This window comes from Stegostoma tigrinum, chromosome 36 (assembly GCF_030684315.1).
Source record: "Stegostoma tigrinum isolate sSteTig4 chromosome 36, sSteTig4.hap1, whole genome shotgun sequence".
Lineage (NCBI taxonomy): Eukaryota > Metazoa > Chordata > Chondrichthyes > Orectolobiformes > Stegostomatidae > Stegostoma > Stegostoma tigrinum.
Window position 1 is genome coordinate 22078453 of NC_081389.1, and position 18194 is coordinate 22096646.

Genomic DNA, 18194 nt, shown 5'->3' on the forward strand with positions numbered 1-18194 from the left:
TCTGCCCTTGCCATCCTCAGTGATTCTTCCAAGTTTTGTTCAACATGAAGGAGTATTGATTCATCAGCCAAGGGAGGACAATATGTGGTAATCATCTGGAGGTTTCCTTACTGATGTTTAACCTGAATCCACAAGACTTCATGGGGTCCATGTAGAGGATTCCTTGGGCAACTCCCTTTCAATTGTATCCCACTGTGCTGATGCCCTAATTGGGTCAGTCCCGGCAGCAGTACAGGGCATATCCAGGGATGGTGATGTCTGGTATATTGGTTGTAAAGTATGATTCTGTGAGTATGACTATGCCAGGCTGTTGTTTGTCTGAGACGGCTCTCCCAGTTTTGGCACGAGCCCCCAGATATTAGCAAGGATGGCTTTGCAGAGTCGACAGGACTGTTTGTGCCTTTTCCTGTGCCTGGGTCAATACCAAGTGTCCATCTGGTTTCATTTCTTTGTGGTGACTGATTAAACTGATTGGTTTGCTAGACCATTTCAGATGGCAGTTAAGAGTCAACAATTAATTTCATTACAGTGAGATGTGCTAAAGATAAAAAGTGCAAGATACCTTATTTAAATTTTGTCATCAACAGGTGAGTAAAGTCCAGCGCAAGAGTGATAGCAGGACAAGTAAAACAGAGACAAGAAATATTGCAACAGCAATCTTGAAAGATGAAAGGAAAGCAAATGATTATCTGCCAAATCATAAACTATTTTAGTATTTAGTCCAAGATTTGAAAATCGTCCCATTCCAAATTCCAAATAATGTGAACAAGATGGAAATCTTGGACAGACATTTTTGTGCCTTAGGTAAACATTGCTAGAGAGAAACAAGGTATTTGTTAAACAAAAGGAAAAATATTTTGTCAGTTTCAATAGCAGAAGAGATGCGAGGCTTTGATTACAACTAAGCTTTAAAGTAAAATCAGAAAATAAAAGAGGACACAGTTATTGGATGGATTTGTGCAAACTAGAGCATTGTATCTGCAAAGAAATGAGAAACAAAATCCTCATTGCCACATTAAAATTGCATAGAAAATATGAAGATTTAATGATTCAGCTATTATACTTGTGAAGGGAATGAATGTTGTATGTACTGAATACATAATATGAAGGATCAAAGAGAATTTAAGTCCTAATTTGAAAGATCATACCTCTGACGGTATAGCACTCTCTCAGTACTGCTCAGGCAGTGTCACCCTAGATTATGATGCTTAAGCACTTGGAGTAGGGCTTGAGTCCACAAGCTGTGGCTCAGGCATAGTGCCAAACATAGATCTAATGTCTACCTGTGGCTGTACAGAAGCCTAAGATTCAGACAAGTGAAACTTTCTGTAAACATTGGGCAAGTCCTCCAGGTAAAATAGCTTTTGGATTTACTGATCAAGTACCCTGGAAGCTAATTCAATACTGTAGGAAATATTTGGCGAGTTAAAACATTCATTGTCAATCCTGTGGTATTTTTGATAAAACTGCTACTGCACTTTGATCTTCTTCACTAAATTAAAGAAACTAACTTCACATAATGAAGTTCACAAACTACTCTTCTCAAGCTAATATGATTGTAAAAAATAAGAACTGTAGCAGCTTTATTAATGCAACTGTTGATATCAGAGTTTAGATACAGTTCTTACATTTCTTGCTGTGTATCCTGCTGTCTGCTTATACAGTCTGCAGTAACTGCCCATGTGGTCTGTCAGCTCCCATTGACTGTGAGGAGGAATATCTCCTGAGGGCTTTGCTCTTGTTTACCATCCACCAACTTGACATTTGGTCTGTGTATGTCTGTGTCAGTTGAGATGGGATTGGGTTCAGACGTCACCTCCGAAATGTGATTTCACCTGAACTTATATCAAATGAAGGGTGTAATTGACACAGTTGTGCTCATAGGTTCAACTCTCCAAGCTTAGTCGTCTAGCAAGGCTTCATACCTCATTCCAGACACTTCTCAAAAACTACCTCTTTAAACAATTTTTTTTTCACTGCAGATTCTAATGTTTCTTTCTTTGGGCCAGTGTCAGTTCTTGTTCTGTTTTTATTTCTCATAGTTCCTTTTTTAGCCACATTAAAGGCACTGTATAAATTCAGGCATTATTGCATGTGTACATTCATTCTGCTTTATATTCTCAGCGCTGACTATCCTGACCTCCGAAAGCATAACAACTGCATGGCATCTTGCCTGACCCCGGCCATCTATGCCAAACTTCGGGACAAGACTACATCTAGTGGCTGGACACTAGATCAGTGCATCCAGACTGGAGTGGACAATCCAGGGCACCCTTTCATCAAAACTGTGGGCATGGTTGCGGGGGATGAAGAATCCTATGAGGTAAGGAAGCCAGACATAGATTATAGACACAGAGAAACATTGAACCGGCTAATTTATAGCACAACAAAATACAGTTATGGTCTAATGCAGGGGCCTGAGTAACAGTGAGATCCTGATATCACCTGAGTGTGCTAAAAGTCACAATCATGTAAAGATAATCAGTTGTGTTTGTAGTATGGTCCATTTACACTTACTAGAAGCAATTTATATTCACATGCAAGGACCCTTTCTCTGAAGACAAAAGAAATATTCTCAAGCCTTGCAATGTTTTTCAATTATCCAGCACCTTGGGAAAGCTCTTAGATCCCCTTTCGCCAAAGCATTGCCCTAAAGAAAGCAACCCACATTGACTTGGCGACCAATCAGCATCTATTCCTCCTGTCGTATGAATTGTCATGGTCATTTGAAAATTGGAATTAGTTTGTGTTTATCCTGATAAATGCAAAATGAAAAGTTTCAGCGAGAAGTCTCTCTTTTCAGCAATAATGTAGAATCTGAAAACCCAAGCTCGCGTTAGACAACCATGACCACTGCACTTAGCTCGCTTTCTTTCACACATCTTTTGACATCCCTGAACCTTCATCTGGGTTTCCGAGGAAACAAATGAATATCTAAAGTTGACAAATGGATGGCCCTACTCCACTCTATGTTGGCCAGAATGCATTTTATTTCTTCTGCTGGTTACTTGGTGGGAAACTGATCCATGAAAAATTAGCTCATAACCAATAGATAATTCAGTCCCAAGGAATGAGGCTCAGATCATCAGAATATCAAAGTGCCTGAATTATGCGCTGGTGGGTGAGATTCCATGAAGTGGAACTCATTATCTCAGACCTTCGTCTTTCAGAATATGAAATGAAAGCACATTACAACCAATAAAATGAGTCAATGATTAACATAACCATAGATTAAACAAACAGCAGTTCCAATCTGTACTGTTTGCCAGCAGGATGATAGGTGCTTATTATCCAAGATGAAATATTAGCTTACAATTTGCACGTCAGTGTTGTAAATCAGTTATGCCTTGAACTGGGTGTGTTACCCAAATTCTATATTTCAACAACCAGACATTTTTGACATTGATTTCGTTGCACTTTCCAAGTTGGGATATCAAAAGCAAAATCACTCACCACATGAATGTATTACCAGGTTCTTCTATCTGAGACCAGACACAGTACTTTTTACAAAGGTAAATAGGCTACATCAGTAGAGTGGGGAGGGTTTGGATAAGAATGGGTTAGACATTGACTTTTCACATTGGTGCTGAGTGTCACATCCAACCCAGACTGTTGACATCCAAAACGACTGTAAGTGCAGAGAGAAACTTGAATGTGAAATGGCTGACAGTAAGCTTGATGTTGAAGTGTTTGATGAGGACAGTGTAGAAAGAAGTTTCCTCTATTTAACACCATGTTGTGCCTGTCTTATGAGTATTTGTTGAGGAAACTGTACTGTTTTATAGTGTATCTAATCCTGTGCTTTCACTGTCTGAGAATATTTGATGGGGACAAAATAGAGCAAGCTTTACTCTGTATCTAACATCATGCTGAAACTGTTCCTGGGGTGTTTGATGGCGACAGGGTAGAGGAAGCTTTACTCTCTATCTAACCCCATGCTGTACATGTCCTGGGAGTTTTCAATGGGGACAATGAAGATGGAGCTGTACTCTGTATCTAACTCTGTGCTGTATCTGTCGTGGGAATGATTGATTGGGATCGTGTAGATTAAGCCTTATTTTGTATCTAACACTAGCCAAAACTGTTCTGGGAGTATTCGTAGGGACAGTGTAGACACAGTTTTACTCTGTAACTGATTCCATGCTATACATGTTCTGGAACTGTCGATGGAATTATCTGTAGTTGTAGAGAAGACATTTCTTTGTAAAAACTTAAAAAACATCTGGAAATCAGAAATAAAAACAGAAATTGCTGGAAAGCGCGGCAGGTCTGGCAGCAAGTGTGGAGAGAAAGCAGAATTAACGTTTCGGGTTGAGTGACCCTTCCTCAGAACTCTGACATTTCTTTGTACCCATCCTGAGAACACTTCTTAATGAGTGAACAGTTTTCATCACATTCTCAACGTGACAATAAGTACTTAATGTGCTGTGTTCTTTGTTGTTGCATGACCTTCAGGGAATACGACCTGATGATGTCTCTTCATGTTATACAGGTCTTTGCTGATATCTTTGACCCTGTGATTATGGAAAGGCACAATGGATATGATCCTAAAATCATGAAACATCCTACAGATCTGGATGCAAGCAAAGTGAGCAGCAAATATATAGTGCCAAAGAATTGCGAAAAAGCAAATGTGTGAGCGATGGCTGATGCTAAATAACATTCTTTAACTTGGTAGAATGTTCTGAGGTGCTTCCTGCAGATGAGGTCAGTGATAGGCGGAGAGTACATGGGGCTGTGGAGATGGGGGTGATTAAATGGGTGGGTATAGACAGTGATGGGGAAGAGTGTATACAGGGGGGCTGTGGGAGAATTAAATGTGTAAATGAAGGGGATTAAATGAGTAAACAGTGGAAATAAAAATCAGGAGAGGTTCACTATTGCCTACTCTTCCTAGATAAGCACAAACTATGAAGTTTCCTATCACTTTCCCCCCACAGTGATCGAGAACGCCCTTGACCGCGTCTCCCGGATTTCCCGCAACACATCCCTCACACCCCGCCCCCGCCACAACCGCCCTAAGAGGATCCCCCTTGTTCTCACACACCACCCCACCAACCTCCGGATACAACGCATCATCCTCCGACACTTCCGCCATTTACAATCCGACCCCACCACCCAAGACATTTTTCCATCCCCACCCCTGTCTGCTTTCCGGAGAGACCACTCTCTCCGTGACTCCCTTGTTCGCTCCACACTGCCCTCCAACTTCACCACACCCGGCACCTTCCCCTGCAACCGCAGGAAATGCTACACTTGTCCCCACACCTCCTCCCTCACCCCTATCCCAGGCCCCAAGATGACATTCCACATTAAGCAGAGGTTCACCTGCACATCTGCCAATGTGGTATACTGCATCCACTGTACCCGGTGCGGCTTCCTCTACATTGGGGAAACCAAGCGGAGGCTTGGGGACCGCTTTGCAGAACACCTCCGCTCAGTTCGCAACAAACAACTGCACCTCCCAGTTGCAAACCATTTCCACTCCCCCTCCCATTCTCTAGATGACATGTCCATCATGGGCCTCCTGCACTGCCACAATGATGCCACCCGAAGGTTGCAGGAACAGCAACTCATATTCCGCCTGGGAACCCTGCAGCCATATGGTATCAATGTGGACTTCACCAGTTTCAAAATCTCCCCTTCCCCTACTGCATCCCTAAACCAGCCCAGTTCGTCCCCTCCCCCCACTGCACCACACAACCAGCCCAGCTCTTCCCCCCCACCCACTGCATCCCAAAACCAGTCCAACCTGTCTCTGCCTCCCTAACCGGTTCTTCCTCTCACCCATCCCTTCCTCCCACCCCAAGCCGCACCCCATCTACCTACTAACCTCATCCCACCTCCTTGACCTGTCCGTCTTCCCTGGACTGACCTATCCCCTCCCTACCTCCCCACCTATACTCTCTCCACCTATCTTCTTTACTCTCCATTGTCGGTCCGCCTCCCCCTCTCTCCCTATTTATTCCAGTTCCCTCTCCCCATCCCCCTCTCTGATGAAGGGTCTAGGCCCGAAACATCAGCTTTTGTGCTCCTGAGATGCTGCTTGGCCTGCTGTGTTCATCCAGCCTCACATTTTATTATCTTGGAATTCTCCAGCATCTGCAGTTCCCATTATCTCAGTTTCCTATCATTGCTTCCTTTACAGATTAGGAATGGACAGCTTGATGAAAACTATGTTCTTTCTTCACGTGTGAGAACTGGTCGAAGTATCCGAGGACTCAGCCTGCCTCCTGCCTGCAGTCGGGCTGAGAGGAGAGAAGTGGAGAGGGTGACTGTTGAGGCATTAGCTGGATTAAAGGGAGATCTAGCTGGAAAATACTACAGTCTGAACAGTATGACAGACAAAGAGCAGCAGCAACTCATTGATGTAAGACACGGAACCACAATTCAACTTAGTTACAGGGAATTGGCTGGTGCAGTGAGAGTGGCTTCCACACTAGTATTTTCCAACTGGACTCAAATTTGTCCTAAATGTTTCCTGTACCCGCAAGGCTTCAACATTGTAAGACTTTGTCAAATAATTATCAAGCTCCCAGGGCCCTATAGCATCATGCTGTCCTTCGTTCTATGCTAATGGACAATAGCAATTGGCGTGTTTGGGGATTTCCTCTCAGTTTGAGATTGAGGGGCATTGTTGGTCAGGAAGGAGTGAGCTTTACTCTATATCTAAATCTATGCTGTTCCTGTCCTGGGAGCATTTGGTGGGGACAGTGTAGAGGAAGCTTTACTCTGTTTCTAACCCCATACTGCCCTAGTCCTGACAGTGTTGGATCGGGACAGTGTAGAGGGAGCTTTACTCTGTTTCTAGACCCATACTGCCCATGGCCTGTCAGTGCTCAATGGGGACAGTGTAGAGGAAGCTTTACTCTGTATCTACCCCCATACTGCCCTAGTCCTGACAGTGTTGGATCGGGACAGAGTAGAGGGAGCTTTACTCTGTTTCTAGACCCATACTGCCCATGTCCTGTCAGTGCTCAATGGGGACAGTGTAGAGGAAGCTTTACTCTGTATCTACCCCCATACTGCCCTAGTCCTGACAGTGTTGGATCGGGACAGAATAGAGGGAGCTTTACTCTGTTTCTAGACCCATACTGCCCATGTCCTGTCAGTGCTCAGTGGGGACAGTGTAGAGGAAGCTTTACTCTATATCTACCCCCAAACTGCCCTAGTCCTGACAGTGTTGGATCGGGACAGTGTAGAGGGAGCTTTACTCTGTATCTAGCTCCATACTGTCCCTGTCCCTGGGAGTCCTTTATGGGGGACAGTGTAGAGGGAGCTTTACCCTCTATCTAACCCCGTGCTGTCCCTGTCCTGGCAGTGTTTGATGGGGGGCAGTGAAAATTAGGCACTCAAGTCCCAAATTGTTTTGTGTCTCAGAGACACAGGTGCAATCACTGATCCAGAGTTGTCACTTTGCTTAGTCCCTGGGTAAACAGATTTTAATGAATGTAATGATTTATTTCCACAGGATCATTTCCTGTTTGACAAACCGGTGTCACCTTTGCTAACTGCTGCAGGTATGGCCAGGGATTGGCCCGATGCACGTGGTATCTGGTGAGTTCATCAGTATAACTCCTATCCCGTCATTCTGCCCTAATTCAAGGTATAAAAGGGCTAACAGTGGGATCCCTGAAATCTAGCCTTGAGGTATGGCTTCAGAAAGGCCTTCTTTGGGCAGTCGGGAGGAGAAATCCTTCCATGAAACTGTTGACGTTGGAAGGAGGGAGGTCAACTGAACATTCCCATCTTGAAATTGGTTGATTGTTGAGTCAGAGATGTTTACAGAACCAGGATGGAATGTTGAAGACTGTTGGGGGCTGTTTAATGGGGGATCTCCCCGGAGAATATGAATCAGCTGGAATAATAGACACAGTGCAGGAGAAACTCACTATAAGACAGTGAATTTGCGCTTAACCTTAATTCATAGATTCACAGAATGGTAGAGGAGACTGATTGGTGCAGTGGCTCCCATTTCCCAACTGGACTTCAATTTGGCCATGTTCTGGGATGGAAATTTCTGATCCCTTTAAGAGTATGGAAGTTGGGATTCCAGAGAAGGGAAACATTCTCAATATTTCCGGTCAAGCTGATAGCAAGAGCCGCACTCGGCTTCCATCTTCCCCCTGACCCCGGGCGAAATACTGAGGTCAGTATCTCATCACCAAGTCACCCTTTATTTACACATGGAGAGTCCTGGACACTGATGCAGTTCCCTCAGAGTCAGCTATCAGGGAAAGCAGAACCTCTGACACTCCTCTCTCAGCCAGGGCTCCCTGATTGGCCCAGACTAACAGCCCCAATCAGGAAACTCATATTCTATGAGATCCACCTGCCTGACCTTGTTACAAACACTATATCGGGGTTTCTCCTCTGTCCCCCGGATTCCCCAGTTCCTTGATGGACAGATCTTGTTACTTTCCCTACAATCGTTGTCAATGTATAGTCACAAGCACTCAGACTTAACGACAAAGGGGAGGTGAGCTTTATTAAATAAATGCAACATTTCTAAAAAAACCATGTTATTACAGGAGCGTGTGATCAGATAGCATGCGATTCCATGTCACATGTTACGTGATTAGGCCATTACATTGACAAACCTCCAAGAATAGCTCCAACCAGAGTTACCAACTTGATTTATCAAGCACAATTTAACTTGAAAGACTAGTGTGGGTTAAAGTTGTGAGCCAGTCACGAATATCCACGTATCGACTGAATATCTGTGTTTTAAATCTCACGTCAGAGGCCCAAGTTTGACTTTGTTCATTTGCATAATCACTCATGCCAGTTTCCATCGTTACCAAATACCGTTTCCAAGCAACGTGACAACAGACTGCAGAACTATGCAGGGCAAACCTCACCCATAACAGGTCTATTAATCCTCAGTCAGCCAATCTCAAATTGGATTAGTGGCGGCTCAGTATTAGTCTGGTGGAGTGGAGTCTGTTCAATTATCTTTACATTGAAGTGAGGCCACAGGATACACAATGGCCCAAAGCCAAGAGATTCATATCTCAAACAATGTGTAGGAAACACACAGTAAGGCAGGAACCAGCTGTGAGAAAAAATGGTCTGTCATTGAATAATGACCTAAGAATTTGAAAATCTAACAAAGAATTTGCCAATGCACCTTAAAAGCAGCTGTAGGGCAGATGGCCAAAAGATTAGCTTCAAGGAGAGGGGAGAAACAGGAGGTACAGCAAGGCAATTCCCAAACGTATGGCCTTGGCTAGTGCAACAGATAAAAATAGGACGCATGCTGGACAGCAAATATTTCAGAGGGTTGCGGGGCTGGAGAACGTTGCAGGGATTGTCAGGGGAGGATGGTCTTGTGAGCAGTCAGTGTGAGCTCAGGGGGTAAAATGAAGTATAAACAAAATCTGGTTGCATCTAAAAGACATGGATGAGAGTTTTCGCAAGCAGACAGACTGAGGCAGAGCGTCATTGAGAAAAGACCCATCCATTCCCCATCCCTCTCCCCCTTACTCACCCTGCAGATTCCATTTGTTTTTGAAATAATTCCATGAATTTCATCTTCATTATTTGATTTGTCAGTTTCTTTGGCTTCGTGGCTTCTCAGTGAAGAATTGTTAGTTGTATAGCACGTAAATATGTAATTATCCTCAGACAGTAAGCACTAACTGAACTGCAGACTGAAATGATGATTACTGAGTTAGGAGGTCCATGTTTTTAATGTCTTTGGCTGTGAATAAAAGGTTAGAAGGTATATAAGGATGAGCTCCAGTTCTATTAATCACTATTCGTTATCTAGGTGGGACATGACATTTACCTTACCAAATTCACATCTTATCACTTTTGACCCCTTGATCCTGCCCTTACCTGTATATTTAAACTAATTATATCGTGGATAAACAGAACTAGAGTAAAAGAAAAAATCTTCTTGAGCAGCAAGATGTGTTTTTGAGTAGCATGTTGTGATGATCTGAAAGTGGGGGGTGGAAACAGATTGCGTAGTAATTTTCAAATGATAACTCGATAAACTCTGGAGTTGGGGAAACACTGGCAGCGTTGTGGCAAAAGAGCTGCAAGTGAGAATAATTGAAATGCACTTTCGGAGAGCTATCATTAGTTTGACGGGCTAAACAGCCTGTTTTTGTGCTCTATGGATTCACAAGCCACAGCGCCAATACAGCACAGAAACAGATCCTTCGGTCCAACTCGTCCATGCCAACCAGATTTCCTAAATTAATCTAGCCCCATTTGCCAGCATCTGGCCCATATCGACCTAAACCCTTCCTGTTAATATACCCGTCCAGATGCCTTTTAAATGTAACTGTACCAGCCTCCACCACTTCCTCTGGCAGCTCATTCCACACATGCACCACCCTCTGTGTGAAAAGATTCCCCTTAGGTCCCTTTTAAACTTACCCCTCTCACCTTAAACCTGTGCCCCTCTAGTTTTGGACTCCCTCACCCCAGGCAAAAAAACCATGTCTATTTACCCTACCCATGCTCCTCATGATTTTATAAACCTCCATGAGGTCACCCCTCAGCCTCCGAAGCTGCAGGGAAAATTGCCCCAGTCTATTCAGCCTCTCCCTATAGCTCAAACTCTCCAACCCTGGCAACATCCTTGTAAATATTTTCTGAACCCTTTCAAGTTTCACAACATCCTTCCTAAAGCAGGGAGACCAGAACTGCACACAGTATTCCAAAAGTAGCCTAACCAATGTCCTGCACAGCCACAACATGGCCTCCCAACTCCTATAAGCAATGCACTAACCAGTAAATGCTTTCACTATCCTATGAACCTGCCACTCTGCTTTTAAGGACTTGTGAACCTGCACTCCAAGTCTCTTTGTTCAGTAACACTCCCCATGACCTTACTGTTGCCCTGAAATGCCTTTCCAAAATGCTGCCCCTCACATTTATCTAAATTAAACTCCATCTGCCACTCCTTGTTCCATTGGCCCATTTGATCAAAATCCCATTGTACTCAGTGGTAACCTTCTTCGCTGTCCGCTACACCTCTAATTCTAGTGTCATTTACAAACTTACTTACCATACCTCCTATGTTCACATCCAAGTCATTTATATGAACGAAGAAAAGCAGCAGACGCAGCACCGATCCTTGTGACACCCTGGTGGCCACAGGCCTCCAGTCTGAAAGGCAACCGTCTGCCACCAGATCTGAGGAAGGGTCACCAGACCTGAAACGCTAACTCTGATTTTTTTCTTCACAGATGCTGCCAGACCTACTGAGCTTTTCCAGAAACTTCTGTTTTTGTGCCTCTACCGTCACTCTGTGTCTTCTATCTTTCAGCCAGATCTCCCTGTATTCCATATGCTCTAACTTAGCTGACCAGTCTACCATTAGGAATCTTGTCAAACACCTTAGTGAAATCCACATAGACCACGTCCATCATTCTGCCCACATCAATCCTCTTTGTTACTTCTTCTAAAAACTCAATCAAGTTCATGATACACGATTCCCCACGCACAAAGCCACGTTGACGATCCTTAATCAGTCCTTGCCTTTCCAAATATATGTAAATCCTGTCCCTCTGGATTCCATCCAACCATTTGCCTACCACCGATGTCAGGCTCACCTGTCTTTAGCTCCCTTGCTTTTCCTTACAACTTTTCTTAAATAGTCACACCACGTTAGCCAACCTCCAGTCTTCCAGCACCTCACCCATGGCTATCGATGATACAAATATCCCAGCAAGGGGCCCAGCAATCACTTCCTGAGCTCCCCACACAGTTTTAGGGTACACCCAATTAGGTCTGGGGGATTTATGCCTTTTAAGATGTCCAACATCTCCTCCTCTATAATATGGACATTTTTCAAGATGTCGCTATTATCATAGAACATAGAATAGTACAGGCCCTTCGGCCCACAATATTGTGCCGACCTATTATCCTACTAAGATTAATCTACCCTGTGTACCCTACATTTTACTATCCTCCATGTGCCTATCCAAGAGTTGCTTAAAGTCTCTAAAGTATCTGACCCCACTACCACTGCCGGCAGCGCATTCCACATACCCACCACTCTCTTTGTGAAGAACCTACCTCTGACATCTCCCCTATACCTTCCTCCAATCACCTTAAAATTATGCCCCGTCTTAAAAATAATTTACACCCTAGGAAAAAGTCTCTGACTATCCACTCTATCTATGCCTCTCATCATCTTGTACACCTCTATCAAGTCACCTCTCATCCTTCTTCACTCCAATGATAAAAGCCCTCACTCCCTCAACCTTTCCTCATAAGAGCTCCCCTCCAGTCCAGGCAGCATCCTGGTAAATCTCCTCTGCACCCACTCTAAAGCTTCCACACCTTTCCTGTAAAGAGGTGACCAGAACTGAACACAATATTCCAAGTGTGGTCTAACCAGAGTTTTATAGAGCTGCAGCATAACGTCACGGTTCTTAAACTCATATCCCCTGCCAATGAAAGCCAACACACCGTATGCCTTCTTTACAACCCTATCAACTTGGGTAGCAACTTTGAGGGATCTATGGGCGTGGACCCCAAGATCCCTCTGTTCCTCCACATTGCCAAGAATCCTGCCATTAACCCTGTATTCTGCATTCAAATGTGACCTTCCAAAATGAGTTACATCACACTTTTCTGGGTTGAATTCCATCTGCCACTTTGCCCAGCTCTGCATCCTGTCAATGTCCTGTTGTAACCTACACCAGCCCTCCACACTGCCCACAACTCTACCAACCTTCATGTCATCAGCAAACTTACTAACCCACCCTTCCCCTTCCTCATCCAAGACAATTACAAAGATTACAAACAGCAGAAGCCCCAGAACAGATCCTCGCAGAACACCACTACTTCCCTACATTTTATATCGTTCATATCCTTCTCCACAGTAAACACTGATGCAAAATACTCATTTAGCATCTCCCCCCTCTCCTGTGGTTCCACACATGGGTGTCCTTGCCGGTCTTTAAAGGGCCCTATTCTCTCCCTAGTTACTCTTTTGTCCTTAATGTATTTTTAAAATCCCTTTGGATTCTCCCTAATCCTATTTGCCAAAGCTATCTCATGTCCCCTTTTTGCCCTCCTGATTCTCCTCTTCAGTACATTCCTACTGCCTTTATGCTCTTCTAAGGGTTCACTTGATCCCTGTTGTCCGTAGCTGACATATGCTTCCTTCTTTTTCTTATCCGCAACTTCAATTTCCCTAATTATCCAGCGTTCCCTACAGCTACCACCCTTGCCCTTCACCCCAACAGGAACGTACTGTTCCTGGACTCTGGTTAGCTCATTTTTGAGAACTTCCCATTTTCCAGCCTCACCTGCAAACATCTGCCCCAATCAACTTTTGAAAGTTCTTGCCAAATGCCTCAAAACTGGCTCTCTTCCAATTTAGAACTCTAACTTTTAGATCCAGTCTATCCTTTTCTATCACTGCTTGAATAGAATTGTGGTCACTGCCCCCAAAGAGCTCCACCACTGACACCTCAGTCACCTGCCCTGCCTTATTTCCCAGGAGCAGGTCAAGTTTTCAATCTTCTCGAGTAGGTATATCCACACACTGAGTCAGAAAAGTTTCTTGTACACACCTAACAAATTCCTCTGCAGCCTTTAACACGAGGGCAGTCCCAGTCTACGTTTGGAACTTTAAAATCCCCGACCATAATCACCTTATTTTTCTTACAGATAACTAAGATCTCCTTACAAATTTGTTTCTCAATTTCCCACTGACTACTGGGGGGTCTATAGTACAATCGCAATGAGGTGATCATCCTTTTCTTATCTCCCAGTGCAACCCAAATAACTTCTCTGGACATATTCCCAGGCAATTCTTCCCTAAGTAAGGCTTTAATGTTATCCATAATCAAAAATGCTACCCCCCCACTTCTGTCCTGTCCCTCCCACCTTTTGACCCTTCCTTTAGGATCTATACTCTGGAACATTAAGCTCCTGGTCCTATCCATCCCTGAGCCATGTCTCTGTAATTGCTATGACATTCTATTCCCATGTTCCCAACAATGCCTTGAATTCATCTGCCTTACCTGTTAGGCCTCTTGCATTGAAATAAATGCAGTTTAATGTATCAGTCCTACCTCATTCTCTGCTTTGTTCCTTCCTGTCCTGACTGTTTGCTTAACCCTTTTCTCAACTGTATTAACTCCCCAGAAAAAAACCTCTCCATCTCCAACTGTCATCACGACATCAATTTCCTGAATCTCTCCGCTCCTCTCACTCACTCCAACCTCTCCCCAACGGAATGCACAGCCCTCCGTTCCCCCTGCTCCAACCCCAACCTCACCATCAAACCTGCTGATGGTGTGAGGCTGGAGTGGCAGTGATATGGTGTGGAGCTGGAGTGGCAGTGGTATGTCATTCTGACCTCGACATCAGTTGTCTGTTGGCTCACTGAGCGTGTTGTTCTGTGGTGTGCGAACATTTTGTTACCTTTCTGGGCAACATTGGCACTCTAATTGAAGCGCTGGTGTTCTGCTTCCTTCAGATTTATATGACCCTGTGGTGCGATGGGTATTGTCACTTCCAGTTCTGTTGTTTTAGCAGCAGTCTGTATACAGGGTCTATTTCTGTGTTTGTTAATGGAGTCCTGTGTTGAGGCTGCCAGAAATTCCCTTGTATGTCTTGGGAACATGGGAATAGAATGTCATAGCAATTACAGAAACATGGCTCAGGGATGGATAGGACTGGGAGTTTAACATTCCAGAGGACAGGTGCTATAGGAAGGGTCAAAAGTGGGGGAGGGGCAAGACAGAAGTCAGGGGGTAGCATTTTTGATTATGGGTAACATTAAAGCTGTACTTATGTCCCTATCTTAGATGTAATGATAGAGACACTGACTAACGGCGAATCCAGACCCAAGTATGCAGGAAGGCCACATGCACCAAATCCTCATTTCAACAGCAACAACACCACCATATACAAACAGAGCTGCTAGTTAAATGAGCTGCATCACACTGCAACACCCCAGAACTCAGAGAATGGAAGAGGAACACCTACACAATGTTTTCACCGACAATAGAAACTCAAGAAGTTTCATCTGCAGATGCCTACAAAACAGATGACAGTTAAAAGACACAGTACAACATAAGACACCAGCAACACTAGCCTGTATAAAATATACATCAGAAATAATGACCAGACTCCTAAGACCACACAAGATCATGATTGCACACAAACCTACAGCAACACTCTGCCAAATGTTATCAAAGACTAAAATCCGCATACTGACAGTAAACAGGACTAATGTGATATACAGAATCCCATGCAGCCAGCACAATAAACATTACATTGGATAAACAGGGAGGAGACTGATGACCAGGATAGATGAACACCAGCTGACAGTAAGAAGACATGCCCAATTCACTCGTCTCAATGCACACAGACAATCAGCGTCATCAGTTTAACTGGCACAAAGTGACCGTATTGGGACACCAAACACCAAGGGAATTTCTGGAAGTCTGGCTCTCAACATGAGCTTCCATTAACAAACGCATAGAAATAGATCCCATATACAGACTGCTGCTAAAACTACACAGCCGCAAGTGACAAGACCGTCACCCCAGAGAAAGGAAGTGGAACACCAATGCTTCAATTTGAGTTCGCACTGATGATGTTGCCGAGAAAGATAATGAAACATCTGCACACCACTGAACAACTGGCTCAGCGAGCTAATGAACAACTGTATCCACAACCTGAGCTACAAATTTTCGCTAAGCCCTTAATGACCTCTACATCGCGGAGGCCAGGCGATAGCTCTCTGACATCTCCTCCTACAGTCGCTCAATTTTGACCCCAGAGACAATGTGTTGGCCAGGTAGATTTTGAGAAGAAGCTGGAAATGGGCAGAGTGAGGTTGGGGAACGATGAGGATGGAGCTCTCCTGAGGTGATGAGGTTATTGATAGTCTGAGATAATGGGAACTGCAGAAGCTGTAGAATTCCAAGATAATAAAATGTGAGGCTGGATGAACACAGCAGGCCAAGCAGCATCTCAGGAGCACTCTGATGAAGGGTCTCGGCCCGAAACGTCAGCTTTTGTGCTCCTGAGATGCTGCTGGGCCTGCTGTGTTCATCCAGCCTCACATTTTATTATCTTGGAATTATCCAGCTTCTGCAGTTCCCATTATCTCAGACTATCAATAACCTCATCACCTCAGGAGAGCTCCATCCTCATCGTTCCCCAACCTCACTCTGCCCATTTCCAGCTTCTTCTCAAAATCTACCTGGCCAACACATTGTCTCTGTCTGCGCCTTCCCCACTGAACTTACCTCCACTTATCTTGACTCTGTTTCTTTCCCCCAGTCCAGGTACTCCCCACCCACGTTTGGGACACTACCCATGCCCTCCACCTCCTCCAAGACTTGCAATTCCCTGGCCCCCAAAATCTCATCTTCAACATGGACACCCAATCTCAGTGACACCCGTATCCCTCAAGCAGGTGGCCTAAAAGCCCTCCACTTCTTAATGCCCCGCAGGCCCAACCAGACCCCTCCACCGACACCCTCATCCGCTTAATGGAACTTGTCCTTACCCTCAACAGCTTTTTCTTTAACTCCTCCCACTTCCTACAAACTAAAGGAGTGGCTATGGGCACCTGCATGGGTCCAAGCTATGTCTCCCTTTTCATAGGATACACGGAATAGTCCCTCTTCCACTGCTACACTGGCACCATCTCTCACCTCTTCCTCCGCTACATTGATGACTGCCTCGGGCTCTCACGAGGAGCTTGGACATTCATCAACTTTACTAACACCATTCACCCCAACCTCAAGTTCACCTGGACCATCTTCAACACCTTTCTTCCCCTTCCTGGACCTCTCTGTCTCCATCTCCGGTAAACGTCTCTGCTCTAAAATCTACTTCAAACCCACTGACCCCCATGGCAATCTTCACCCACCCTTCTGCAAGAATATGATCTCTTACCCCCAATTTCTCTGCCTCCACCACATTTGCTCCCAAGATGGAGCATTCCACTCCCAGATGTCCCAGATGTCCTCCTACTTCAAGGACTGCAGCATCCCCCCTCTATTGATTCATAATGCCCTCAACTGCATCTCTTTCATTTCTCACACTTCTGCCCTCAAAACCACCCCCCCAACAAAAATAAGGACAGAGTTCCCCTGGATCCTAACATACCACCCTAACAACCTCTGCATCCAGTGCAGCATCCTCCACCACTTCTGCCCTCTGCAATCCAATCCCACCACTAACGAGATATTTCCCTCCCCACCCATATCTGCCTTTCATAGGGACCACTTACTCCTCAGCTCCCTCATCCACTCCACACTCCTCATCAACCCCACTACACCCGATACCTTACCCTGCAACCACATGAGGTGCGACACCTGCTCCTACAACTCACCCTGTCACCTCCATCTGAGGTCCACGACAATCTTTCCAAATCTGACAGGGGTTCACCTGTACATCCTCCAACCTGGTCTACGGTATCTGTAGCTCCCGATGTGATCTACATCAGTGACACCAAGTGCAGACTTGTAGAGCATCTGTGCTCTGTATGCAATAATCAACAACACCTTCCAGTTGCCAACCATTTTAACTCTCCCTCCCACTCCCTTGCTGACAGGTCCATCCTGGACCTCCTCCAGTATACAGTGACGCCACACACAGACTGGAGGATCAACACCTTCTATTCCACCTTAGGAGCTTACAGCCTGATGGGCTCAGAATAGAATTTACCAGTTTCAAAATCTCCCCACCCCCTGGCCTCACCCCATGTCCAACCCTCCCTCTCATCCCTGCCCCCTTGACCTGATATAACCTGTCCATCTTCATTCCTGTCCTTCCCTTCCCACTGACCAATCCCCACCACCCCCTACCTGCAGCCACATATCCTCCCTCTTCCCCATCACCCCCATTCATTTCCAAGCTGCCTTCTCCTTCCCCAGGCGTGACGAAAGGTGTAAACCCAAAAGGTCAGCTTTCCTGTTCCTCTGATACTGTCTGACCTACTCTGTTCCTCCAGCTCCACACCGAATTGATTCCGTCTCGGACTGATCTCTTTCCTTGTTATTTCCCTGCATCCCACCCTTCCCACCCCCACCCCTTACAGGTTTAAATCCTCCCAAGGAGCTCTAGCAAAAGCCCCTGCTAGTAAAATAGTCCCCTTCCAATTCAGGTGCCATCCATCCTTCATATACAGGTCACTTCTACTCCAGAAGAAATTCCAACAATCCATAAGTGTGAACCCTTCTACCCTGCACCAA

The 18194-nt window shown here is 45.0% G+C and overlaps 1 protein-coding gene across 7 annotated transcripts in view; it reads left to right on the forward strand.

Annotated features, from left to right (window-relative positions):
* The window catches only part of LOC125446801 (creatine kinase U-type, mitochondrial-like), a 50265-nt gene that overhangs the window by 17485 nt on the left and 14586 nt on the right, over nucleotides 1-18194 (forward strand). For all 7 annotated transcript variants that reach the window (XM_048520637.2, XM_048520634.2, XM_048520631.2 and 4 more), the window contains exons 3-6: nucleotides 2125-2323; nucleotides 4493-4588; nucleotides 6149-6370; nucleotides 7472-7557. In XM_048520637.2, coding sequence (XP_048376594.1) covers nucleotides 2125-2323; nucleotides 4493-4588; nucleotides 6149-6370; nucleotides 7472-7557 — 603 coding nt within the window. The remainder of the gene's footprint in view (nucleotides 1-2124; nucleotides 2324-4492; nucleotides 4589-6148; nucleotides 6371-7471; nucleotides 7558-18194) is intronic.